Source organism: Carlito syrichta, unplaced genomic scaffold, assembly GCF_000164805.1.
Source record: "Carlito syrichta isolate Samal-C Ts95f unplaced genomic scaffold, Tarsius_syrichta-2.0.1 Scaffold311852, whole genome shotgun sequence".
Lineage (NCBI taxonomy): Eukaryota > Metazoa > Chordata > Mammalia > Primates > Tarsiidae > Carlito > Carlito syrichta.
Genome location: NW_007255948.1, coordinates 482,165 through 494,868, shown reverse-complemented (window position 1 = coordinate 494,868; position 12,704 = coordinate 482,165). Strand labels below are relative to the sequence as shown.

General features: G+C 44.3%; 2 protein-coding genes across 8 annotated transcripts in view; one reads left to right on the top strand and one right to left on the bottom strand.

Moving 5' to 3' along the window:
* The window catches only part of KIAA0319L (KIAA0319 like), a 122,332-nt gene extending 111,984 nt beyond the window's left edge, over positions 1-10,348 (bottom strand). Inside the window, exons 1-2 of one of the 2 annotated variants that reach the window (XM_008069195.2) lie at positions 10,127-10,348; positions 7,286-7,455 (exon numbers count right to left, since the gene is read on the bottom strand). In XM_008069195.2, coding sequence (XP_008067386.1) covers positions 7,286-7,427 — 142 coding nt within the window. In that variant the 5' untranslated portion in view covers positions 7,428-7,455; positions 10,127-10,348. Of the gene's footprint in view, positions 1-7,285; positions 7,456-9,967 lie in introns of both variants that reach the window. The other variant, XM_008069196.2, reaches the window with a different exon arrangement.
* A 361-nt stretch (positions 10,349-10,709) lies between these two features.
* Positions 10,710-12,704, top strand: part of NCDN (neurochondrin) — a 9,050-nt gene continuing 7,055 nt past the window's right edge. Inside the window, exons 1-3 of one of the 6 annotated variants that reach the window (XM_008069191.2) lie at positions 10,717-10,808; positions 11,077-11,144; positions 12,073-12,213. In XM_008069191.2, coding sequence (XP_008067382.1) covers positions 11,112-11,144; positions 12,073-12,213 — 174 coding nt within the window. In that variant the 5' untranslated portion in view covers positions 10,717-10,808; positions 11,077-11,111. Of the gene's footprint in view, positions 11,145-11,419; positions 11,497-11,796; positions 11,934-12,072; positions 12,214-12,704 lie in introns of those variants that run through there. The other 5 variants (XM_008069192.2, XM_008069190.2, XM_008069193.2 and 2 more) reach the window with 5 other exon arrangements.

Genomic DNA, 12,704 nt, shown 5'->3' with positions numbered 1-12,704 from the left:
TCTATCAACTGATGAATGAATAAACAAAATGTGATCTATCCATAAAATAGAGTATTATTTAGCCATAAAAAGAAATAAAGTACTGATTGATACCTGCTATAATATGGGTGAACGCTGAAAACAACATGCTAAGTGAAATAAGCCAGACACAAAGGCCACATATTATATAATTCAATTTATATAAAATGCCCACAATATGCAAACCCAAAGAGTCAAAAAGTAAATTAATGATTTCTAGTACCTGGGATAGAGAGGTTAGGGAATGACTGCTAATGAGCACAGGGCTTCTTTTGGGAGTGAGAAAAACGTTCTGGAATTAGATAGTGGTATATCTCAATTTAAAAAATAAATAACTAAATATAAATAAATAAGTAAATAACCTCCTCTAATCTCTTATTACAAAACTCCTAAATTCTACCCATCTATTTAAGACTACTTCTACTGGTTTGTATTGAGTGAAACTACTGTCTTCAAAGAGAGAACTTCTTTGAAGACAGATTCATTAACTTTCTCCTGGACTATTTCATAGCTTCCTAATGGATACTCTTACCTCTTGCCCTGACCTCCCTCCCCTTTCTATCCTCCTCTCATCTCCACTATCATGATTATTTTATACTCCAGCAAAAACAATCTAGAAATTTACGAGTATTACAGTATAACTTATACAGTTTTACATATTTAATACCAATATTAAAGTATTAAAGAGTGTTTTCCTATAAGAAGTGCACAAGACAAACCACTGAGGCATGAAAAGAAAACATATCTCTTCATATTTGTTAGTTGGTCTCTTTAAATTTTTTTTTTTTTTTTTTTTTGAGTTGGAGTCTCACTCTGTCGCCCAGACTGGAGTGCAGTGGCCGCTCCCGGCCACCACAGCCTCGACTTACTGGGCTCCAGCGATCCTTCCGCCTCAGCCTTCCAATGTAGCCGGAATTACAGGCGCGCGCTACCACGTCCGGCTAATTTTTTTATTTTATTGTAGAGATGAGGTCTTGCCTGCCCAGGTGGGTCTCGAACCCGCGGGCTCGGGCAATCCACTCACCTCAGCCTCCCAAAGGCGCGGGATTACAGGCTGAGCCATCAAGCCCGGCTTCTTTAAATTTTTTTAGTTACTCCTTTTAAAATTTTGTTTTTGGCATCTCTTATGTAGATAAGACATTAGTATAATGTTACTTGTTATAATGTATGAATAAATATATATTTATTGGAGTACATCTTCAGTTTTTTGGATTAGACTGCATATCAAAGACAATTTATAGTACACCTGCCCAAAAAGATCAAAATTGAAGTATCTACTATTCACAATAGCAAAAACATGGAACCAACCCAGATGTCCATCAAAAGTGGGCTGAATAAAGAAAATGCGGCACATATACATGATGGAAAATTATGCTGCCATGAAGAAGAACAAAATCATGGCTTTTGCAGAAACTTGCATGCAGCTGGAGACCATCATACTAAGTAAACTCACAGAAACAAAGAAGTGGATACCACATGTTCTCACTTATAGCAGGCCCTGAACACAAGTCAAACTAGCACAAGGGTGGGATTGGCAGATGATGGACACTGCTAGGGAAGGGAGAGGGGAACGTGACAACACGCTGGATACCTGGTCCACTATCAGGGGGAAAGAGGGTCAGCTAGAAGCCCAAGCTTCACCTGAATGCAATCTACTTAAGTATAGTTAATCCCTACTTGTAATTCACAACTCTAAAATTTAAAATTTTTTTAAAAATTGAAGTTTCTTAGCATGATATACAAGATCTTTAGCTACCGCCTGCCTCTTCATGAGCTGCCATACCAGTTTTGCTCTTTATATTCCTACAGAGCTAAATTCCTTGTAGAGTTTCTTGTATACCTCAGGCTGATTCACACTTTTATGCCTTTGCTCTTGCACTCCCATTGCTTTGGAATACCCTTTGAACCCTTCAAACTCAACATTCAAAACTGTTCAGGCATTAATCAGTTTCTCGGCCAAGAATCCCTCAGATCTCCCCTTTGCCTCTAAGCTAGATGCTTCTTTTCTGGGTCCAGTAGCATTCTGCATTGCACCCTTCTATCTATTCACCACATCGTATTCCTCCATCAAACTGGAAATTCTTCCAGGGAAGGGACTGTATTGTACTCATCTTTATAAACTTAGTGCCTAGGAATTTATAACCAGATTCCTAGTAAGTTCTCAAAAAAAGGGGGGGGTCTGTAACAAATACTTTTCCTCTGTACTTAAAATACTTATTAACTGTGCAATCTCCTTCCCAGAAGTAAAGAAACATCAGTAAAAGGTTTTCATAGTCAATTGTTAAGTCTAGGCCTATCTTAGCTTCAATGACTCTCCTTGTTTTAGGTTTCCAGGGCCAGTTGAGTCCACGCATCCCACACAAACCATGCACACATAACTCTTCAGATGTACATACACTTTCTTTAGATATATTAACATGTTTGTTAAGATTTTAGTCAATCTTGTTGGTCTCAAAGGTATTGCGTTTCCTTAAGGTGCTTTAGCATACCTCTGCTCTGATTGCGTTAATTTTAAATTTATTATTTTGTTCTTCTTACTTCTCCAAGGAAAATCAAATGTAATTTTCAAAGAGTAATTCTCTTATTGCTAATTTATTAATTTATTCAGTTAACAAATATTTTATACATCTACTACTTGATAGGAATATCTAGCATAACTAAAAAAGGCAAGATGGGCCCTGCTCTCAAGAAGCTGACAACATATTGTAGGGATTTCCAGACTCTTGGGGTCACTTTTGTCTCCAAATGATAATCTTCAGGTTCAAAATGCTATTTTTCAAGTTACTTAACAGCAAAATTAAACAGAAAAACAGTGATTCAATAGCCCACACGGAAAACATAAAGTATCTTTTATAAAACAAATTATAATCAGTGCTTTCTAACAGTGGAGATTCAGCACTGAACTCAAAAACAGAAATAAAAAAGAAGCCAAGCCAGGCACGGTGGCTCATGCCTGTAATCCTAGCACTTTGGGAGGCCGAGGTGGGTGGACTGCTTGAGCCCAGGAGTTTGAAACCAGCCTTGGCAACTTAGTGAAATCTTATCTCTCCAAAAAAAAAAAATTTAAAAATTAGCTGGGCATGGTAATGCATGCCTATAGTCCCAACTACTCAGGATGCTGAGGTGGAAGGATCGCCTGGACCCAGGTCGACACTGCTGTGAGCCATGATCATCGTGATCATGCCACTGCACTCTAGCCTGAGTGACAGAGTCCTCAACTCAAAAAAATAAAATAAAAAGAAGCCCACTATGTGTAAGTCAATCGGTGCCTAGGGCTCTATCAGAGATGAAGCAAACTACTAAATGGTAAACAAGAATGGAGAATAACTGGAACTGCCTTATTTTGGTCAGTTTTTTCAGGAATAATTCATATACTCTATAAGCTAAATAACAACCACAAACAATCAAGAATGTATTTTTAGCCAGGTTCAGTGGCTCAGCCTGTAATCCCACGCTTTGGGAGGCTGAGGTAAGTAAATTACCTGAGCCCACGGGTTCGAGACCCACCTGGGCAACTTGGCAAGACCTCATCTCTACAATAAATCAAAAAAATTAGCCGAGCGTGGTAGCGCGTGCCTGCAGTCCCGGCTACTCGGAAGGCTGAGGAGGAAGGATCGCCAGAGCCCAGTAGGTCGAGGCTGCAGTGGCCGGGAGCGTGCCACTGCACTCCAGTCTGAGCGACAGAGTGAGACTCCAACTCAAAAAAAAAAAAAGAATGTATTTTATCTGAAAAAGAATTAAGAGCTCAGGCAAAAGTTGAATAAACTCTAAGTAGATAAATACTAACTCAAACTACCACCAATAGGTTTTCGCTATTATTTTGTTGATTTTTCTGGTAGGTTATTTTCCACCTTATTAAAAAAAGTATACAAATACACTGGAAAAAGAGCTGGAAAACACACAAAAGTATAAAGGGATAATAATTTCACTACTCAAAATATATATTTAACAGTTACATATCTTGTTTCAGACTGTTTTCTATTTGTAAATGTTTTTCTCCTCACAAAATTGGTACCATAGTGAATATGCAGTTGTGTATCTTGCTTTTATTGTTTACTATTAGGAGTACTTTCCCATATACTCTTTTTTTTTTTTTTTTAATTTAAAAAAATTAGCCAGGTGCAGTGGTTCACACCTGGAATCCCAGCACTTTGGGAGGCAGAGGTAAAAGGATTGCTTGAGCCCACAGGTTTGAGACCAGCCAGGGCAACAAGATGAGACCTTGTCTCTACAATAAAACAAAAAACTAGCTGGGTATGGTGGCATACACCTGTATTTCCAGCTACTTGGAAGGCTGAGGCAGATGGATCACCTGGGCAACAGAGTGAGATTCTGATTCAAAAAAAGAAAAAGAAAAAAAAAAAGTTTTTCTTGAGAGACAAGTTCTCACTATTTTGCCCAGGCTGGACTTGAACTCCTGGGCTCAAGAGACTCTCTCACCTCAGCTTCCTGAATGGTTAAGGCTACAGGCATGTGCCCCCACACAAAGCCTTTCCTTTTAAATATCAATTTTAAGATTGAATAATATTCTACCGTGTGGATATGCATAAATTTCACCACCCTCCTGATGTGGAGCAGGTTTTAGCAATGTTTTGCAACACAATAAATGAGTGTTGATGAGTGCTCTCATTCATAACTATCTAAATGTATCTTTGAGATAAATTTTTAGAAGGGAAATTAAGTTATAGGATATAAACTTTTTTAGGGCTCTTGATATTTATGCCCAAAAGTTCTCTGTTCAAACTCCACAGCATTATATGAGAGCAACCGCATCACCCCTTGGCAGTGCCGGATAGCTTTACCTTAATCTTCAATATGACAGATTAAAAAGGATTTCTCATTTGAATCTGCAGTTCTTTGGTTGGTAATGAGAACAAACATTTCAAATATTTTCATTTTAATTTCTTATTTATGGTACTTTCTGTTTAAGCCCTTTATTCGTTTTTTTCTACTAGGATATATTTTTTTTAAAAAAACCTGACATGAAAGAGCTCCAATTAAATCAAAATATATAACAAATATGTCTGTGATATGTTACTTGCACGTTCCCTCAGTTTGAACATAAATGGTTCTTGATCTTCTACTTCCATGGTTAAAGCTCCAAACTTTTCTAAATTGAAACTGATACAACCTAATCCCCACCAGAACCACTTCTAACAACAGCAACTTTGCCTTTTTATACTCAAACTGCTCACCTGGGTGCTGTTTTTAAGCACTAAGCTTAAGGGATACTAAAAACCTACTCAATGAACCCACAATGCTACATTTAACAAAGTGCTAGACTGGAAAATATAGAAAGATTTGAAATTGCTACTTCATCCCCTGTGCTTTGAAACCCTTAAATAACAAGGTGTTTATCATGGTTCTGGGTAAAAAAAAAAAAGTATGGTCTTCCACAAGATCAACTATGGATGGAAGGCAGAGTACCGTAAGAGCAAGAGCATGAGCTCTAGCTTGGACAAGCCTGGGTTTAGAATCGTGGCTCTGTCATGTTCTTGTGTGATCTTGGTCAAGTCATTTTGCCTCACTAGGCCTCAATTTCCTTATCCATAAAATGGGAATAAAACTATCTGTTTTAGGGTTATCATGCAGATTAAATAAAGTATATGATGTTTACAATCAGGAGTCTGGTGTAGTAGATGCACTTCAAATAATGCAATTTATGCCAGGCGGGGCGGTTCATGACTGTAATTCCAGCTACTTGGGAGGCTGAGGTGGGAGGATTGCTTGAGGCCAAGAGTCTGAGACTAGCTGGGGCAACATAGCAAGACCATGTCTCTAAAAAAATTTTTTTAATTAGCCAGGTTGGTCGGACATGGCAACTCACGCCTGTAATCCCAGCACTTTGGGAGCCCAAGGCAGGAGGACTGCTTGAGCTGAGGACTCTAAGACCAGCTGAGGCAACATAGCAAGACCTCATTTCTATAAAAAAACAAAAACAAAAAAATGAGCCAGGTTTGGTGACACACATCTGTAGTATCAGCTACTTGGGAGGTTGAGGTGTGAGGACTGCCTGAGCAAAGGAGGTCAAGGCTGCAGTGAACCATGATCATACCACTGCACTCCAGCCTGGGTGACAGAGTGAGATCCTGACTTAAAATACATACATAAATAAATAAGCAAGCCAAATAAATTAGCCAGGTGTGGTGGCTCATGCCTGTAGTCCCAGCTACTGGGGAGGTGGAGATGGGAGAATCACATAAAATGTTGACCTGAAATAGTCAGTTGTCTCAGTAAAGCATCATCTGGGGTAAAATACATTTGGTGCAGCTTTCTGTCAAGTGCAGTTTCACTGCTATAATTATGCAATCACCAACTATCATTGCAAGACAACAAAAAATCCTAAAAATTAATGTTACTGAAATTGTTAAATACAGTAATTACTCAGGTCTCAAGATCATGACAATCAATTCCTTTAGGAAAGCAAGAGAAATCTTTGTAATTATAGGACCAAAAGGCTGATTAGTTATCTCAGACAGTGGTCTCTATAGCAGAAGGCTTTCGGGCACTGAGCAGAATGGCAACATACTCAGAAGTCTTTCTCAAATTTCTATTTTCTCCCACTCCATACTCTGAAAGGAACAATGTCAACAAAAGAACTAGAAAAAAATGAATAACAGAAAGAAAGGGTATTCTCCTTTGAAATTTAGCCTCTTGGCAATGATTCCTGGCAAGAGGCTTTACCCTGGTGAAATCATCTCTAGGAGGAAAGCTTACTCTATGATATCTATCACTACACCTTTTCAATGGAAAAAGCAAGGAACACATTCTCCCCCTAAGTGAAGATTCCTGTAGGAAAGGAGGACTGCTTGAGCTGAGGAAAGAAAGCAAAGTATCATTTACTAAGCACCTATGTTTAGAGTGCTATACTACGTGCTTTAATTGTATTATCCCTCATATTGAACTATGAGGTAGATTTTATCCTTACGCAAAGATATTAGGAATTTGCCCAGTGTTTTATAGTCATTAAGTAGAAACATTCAGCTCCAGGATCCAGATCGGTCCAACTCTGAAACCTTTTTCTTTTCTACACACCTTTATCAAGTCTCAAAATTATTCTTTCTCTCTTATGAGAAAGAGTCCAATTCAAATTTCGGTTCCAAAACAAAATAAGGAAATAAACCCCACAAATTAAGTATCCAATAAAAGGACGACAGTTTCTGTCAATTAGAAGATTCTTTTCTGCCTTCTGAGAGTCCTTAAAATGAACTGAAAAACTCACACAAAGTGCCTTTTTAAAATCTGAAATCTATAAAGAAAACAGTACCTGTTGACAACCACAGAGCACTGAAGCAAAAGCAAGAATAAAGCAGGTACAGGCTTCTCAACCACATCATGGATGTCTGCCAACAACATCCTGATAAAATCCAGGAAGCAGGACTTGGCTTGACTCCCAGCATATTCTCCATGGCCTTCCAAACAGACGGAACCAGTATGCTAGAAAGACAAAAAGAGAAGAAATTATATTCCAAGCAATTAATAATAGATTCCTGGAAATGTGGAATGGTACAGAATGTGACAGATTAGGGAGAAGAAAAATTTCAAGTTTACCTTTAACTGCTCATCCCTGCCCGCAAATTTTAAGTCTGAACTTTGACATAGCCTATAGCAAGAGATATGAAATAAATCCACTGAAAACACTTTATATTCCATTCTTTTCTAATCTAACAGTTAATCATCGATGTAATAGAACAGAAAGAGCACCAGCCTAAAAACAAGAAGACCTGCATTTCAGTTACAGTTCTGCTACTAATAGCTTTGTGACTTTACCCAAACATACTTTCCTAGCTATGAAAAGAAGCTGGACCCTCAGAGGAAAACTAACCTGAGGGTTATATCTGGCCCAGTGTTTTAAAAAATTTTAATGCACTGTCTTTAAGAAGAGCATGTATTCTCCAGTTTGGTACTGTCCCCACCTACCTGTATTATCGTAAAAGTCTTTCAATTTCATTCACCTCAACGTTAACCGTGATCCTTGCATTCAACAAGTATTTACATCAGGCACTGTACTGGCTACACTAGAATATTGAGGCTGGATGATTTAGGTTCTTCCAGCAGAAAAACTGGTACTCCATAAGTTTCTTCCCTCTTATACAACATGGCTATACTGTATACAATATTATATAAATCTTGGCAACATCGTGAGGGTTGATTTAGTTCCAAAGAACCAATTCAAAAATCTTCTGTCCAAAATATGCACCTGTTATCCACATCTGGCAAATGACACAGGCTGACAACACATAAACCCTACCTACAGCCAGCATCCAGAGAGATCAGCATTGCCTGTGTTGAATATCAATACTGACCAGGAAACAGAAACAGATATACACACAGCTGCAAAACTGAGGTACAGCCCACCCAAGAAAAGCCTTAAGCACTGAGCCATAAGCATCTGAAGGACTTCATCTTTCTCATTCACTTCCATCCATTCCTATTTCTAGTTGTTTTGTATGTTTTGTAGTTGTATTTGAGAGAGCAGGGGACAGAAAGGAGGTATGTGAATCAGAGCCATGATCAAGAGATTATGAAATGGAGCCTAAGTTAGAAAGTATATCCAGCAACTTCTCTAGCTTCCCTAGATGGAATGGGTGAGTGTGTGAGTGAGTGTGTGAGAGAGAGAGTGTGTGTGTGTGTGTGTGTGTGTGTGTGTGTGTGTGTGTGTGATTGATGAATCTTACCCAACACATTGCTGCCTACCTCAAAAGGATTTAAAACTCAAGGTGACTCAACACCTGTCATCAATAGCCTGACAAGTGGGTGAGAGAAGCAGAAAAGAAATGAATAGGTTTTGAAAACAGGAGTATTAAACACCACTGGACTAGAAAGCTAATTAGTAGTGTAAAATCTTACAAACCCTGCATAAGAGACAGGCATTTGATTTGAACTCCCAGTCATTCCTTAGAAACCTACAATTGCCTAAGGGCACAATCACTGCTTGGGTCCAGTTAAAGACTCCCTAACCCAAGGCAAGAACAAGCACACATCATCCAGATCAAACAGTTTGTTATCAAATCAAAGGGTAACAATGCAGGGAGAGAACACACACCCCCACAATACTTGACAAATGAAAATCTAGAAAAGCTCGCAATAGTTCTGGCATTTAGGGCGTTACAAGTACACCCAAAATAAAAGCACTCTCTGTTGCAGCAGCTGTTCAGACAGAGCAGGGGGTAATGTTTACTTAATACTTCAGGTTGATGGGGGATGTATCATAGTTCAGTCTGTCAGCCACATACGTGGAACTCCATTTATGTACACAGTGATAAGATATGTTTGAACCAGGGAGCACGTCTGAAACAGCCTATTCGGCTGGTATGAGTAATCAAGAATAAAGCACTTTTTAAAAAGTCTGATATTTGGGAAAGTTACAGAACAGACTGCCATGAATAGCTTTGCTTATATTTGCAGACATTGTTTTCCAAATAGCTGAAAAAATGAACAGATTGTTCTGGGAGATCGTCTTTCCAATTTGTTCCCAGTTTTCAGTCTGTTAATCACAAAGAAAGCACAAGGCGAGTCAGCTAATGCTCTTCACTAGCTGCAACTACTGTCGGTTGGGCACAATCACCGTGAGATGACAGAAGGCAAAGCTTTCCTGGAATTCCGCCCGAGGTTTCATATTTTGTCTCCCTTCATTTCACCTTTGTGCTCACTGCACTCACTGCAGCCACCGCAGGACCCTCTACGAGGTTGGATTCACACCATAATTTACACATCGTGCCCAACCCCGCCCCTCCTTATTCTGCATCAACTTTCTATCTCGGTAGGGAGACCAAACACCACAGAGAGCAGCGAAGGGCGGGGCTGCAGAGGTCGAGGGTAGAAGGAGGGCAGGGCCCCGAACCCGATCTGTCTGTCTGACTTTCAGGGGATGGAGGGAGCTGCATGACTACCAGGCCCAGGCCGGAAAGAAGAGGAGTTCAGCCTGGGACTCGAGCGAGCTGCGCACCTGCAAGGCCAGAAGCAGCTGGCTGCCCGGCCGGCCCAGGGGTGCCACCTCCGGGTCCCGACACCCGGCCAGCGCACTCCCAGTCATCGCCCGTCCCACTTGTCCCTCCCCTGAGCTCATGGTCTTCGGCCTGGTAGCCAGCCGCCCCAGGCCACCTACCGGGGCTCAGGGCCACACAGCGGGGCCCCGACTCTCGGTGGCCTCCGCCTCCTCCTGGTCCATGGGCTCAGGGACCCCCAACCTTCGCTCCTCTCACCCGGAGGAGGAGGAAGAGGAAGAAGGCAGTGCCGGCTCCCCACCCGGACAGCTACCTCTATCCTCAGCCTCCCTGGACAGCGACGGCGGCCGGAAACACCGCCTCCTCCCGCCTCCCCGGGATCAACCGGAAACACACTCTTCTTGCTAACCAAGCCCTCCGCCCCTCCCCCCGGAAGCGCAATTCCAGCCGGAGCCCGAGGGAGGGAGGGAGGGACGGCGCCGGGAGGCGTAGAACTACGCACAAGCGATGGGATCTGGGGCCCCAACCTCTCGACTCCTGCTCTCGAGAGGCAGTCTGTACCTCGCCTCCTTTGCACGAGTCCCAGGCCGCAGGCCCCAGACTCTGGCACTACCCACAAGCAAGATGGCGACAACGGCGGCAGCACCTACGGCTTAGCGCCCCGACATGCCATTGGCCAGGGCCCGGAGTGACGCGGCCTCGGATTGGCCGAGAGTGGTGCGGGGGTGGGGGTGGAGCTGCAGCAGCCTGGAGCCCGGAGTGGGCAACGCGGCGTGAGCAGCGGCCCCAGGCTCCGGGAGCATCGCGCTCAGAGAAGACTTCGCCGCTCGGGGCCGCAGCCTGGTGAGCTCAGCCCCCTTCAGGCCCTTCCCTGCATCCCAGCCAGGGCCTCTCCGAGCCGTCGCTGATCGATGCCAACACACCCCGGGGACCCTATCGCGACTCCACCGCGCCATATCGCGACATCATCGTGCCCTGTCGAGACTCCATTTTGTCACAGCCCTTTTCAATATATCTTTTTTTTTTTATTTGCCCTGTCATCTTTGGGGGCTGTCTCCCATGTCGTGATTTTGCCGTGATCTCTCCGTGACATCACCGCGCCATCGTGAAGTGTGATCTCATCGCTGCCCTGTCGTGACTAAATCAATGTCGTGTTGTGACCTGGCTGCGGCGGGACAGGTGGTGACCGCCAGGAACCCTCTTCCCCTTCTCATCTCCCCATCTCAGCAGCCCCGCTTCGATTATCCGGCTTTTGGATTCTCCGTTGTCCTGGGAACTATCCCGGACCCCTTCTTGCTTCTCCAACCCCTGCCGGCATCCACAGGCTGGTAGCGGGACGTGGGGGTGAGGAGAGGGAGCTCAAGGGGTTAATTCTGCTGCTGCTGCTGCTGCTGCTGCTGCTGCCGCTGCCGCTGCTGCTGCCGCTGCCGCTGCCGCCGCCGCCGCCGCCGCTGCTGCAGCCTCTGCCCGAGGGAGGGAAAGGAGAGGAGGCAAGGAGCCTGCGGGGGCGACTGAGAGTCCTGGCTGGAGGGTGGGTCCCCAGAGGGGCCTCCAAGCTTTCCCTGATGAGCACCTTGTATTCTTATCTCCTGCTGAAGCTTATCTCCTGCCTCTGAAGAAGGGAGGGGAAAGAAAGCCTAGGATGTCCTTTTCCCCCCATATCAGCCTGAGTCCGGATAATCGAACTTCACCCATGTATGTCTCCATTCCTCCCTGTCTGTCCTCACCACTCACTCCTTCTGTGCCTCCATAGAGGGAGATAAAAGCTGGCCTCAGGTGCCAGGGGTATGGCTGAGCAGTGGGGCCAGCCCCCTCCCTTCCCTAGTAGATTGGTGAGGAGAGCTGTCCAGCTGAGCAGCAGAATGCATGGTCCTTCTTTCCCGCTTTCTGGAGGTGACCTTGGACCAGGGTCTCTTCATCCCTAAGGATTTGCAGGTCCAGCCCCCTAGAGAAGCTCTCCCAGGGGAGGTCAGTCCTGAGGAGCCCACCCCTTCATCTCCTCCCCTCCCTCTGTGCTAATCCCTCCCTCCTTCCATCCTCCCCCCACCCCCACCCCACCCCCGCCCCTCCTCTGCAGAGGGATGCTCAGTCCCTCTTGTGTTCACAGTTGGGCAAGGCGGGCATCATGGCCTCGGATTGCGAGCCAGCTCTGAACCAGGCAGAGAGCCGAAACCCCACCCTGGAGCGCTACCTGGGAGCCCTCCGTGAGGCCAAGAATGACAGCGAACAGTTTGCAGCCCTGCTGCTAGTAAGGAACTGGCTAAAAATTGGGAGGTGGGAAGGGCTGGGTGGTTGGGCCCCCAAGGAATGGGGTCACCAAGTCCCCAAGGATGTGTAGGTAGTGCTAGCAACACTGGAGGCACCAAAGGAGGCTCAAGACCCCTACCTTTGTGGTCTTTTGCTCCCCCGAGAATAGGGGGAAAGAGGAGAACAGAGTAAATGAGGCTGTAGCACCAGGGGCCATGGAGGAGGCTGCCTGGGTCTGCTTTCTGGGGCGTCCCAGAGCAGATGGGAGCTGACTCATAGGGTAACAGCAGCAGGTAGTAACTAGTACAGAGTACTTGAGGGCTGGGGCTGATTGTTCTGGGGCTGGAGAGAGTTGCAGGATTGGAAGTGGCTGGGGAGGGATCCTAGGGGATGGCCAGGGTGGTAGTAGGTAGGTTAAGTTCAGGAAGCTGGTTCAGGGATTAGCCTTGTTGGAGGAACCCAAGCTGGGGACAGCAGAGCAGGAACTGCAGT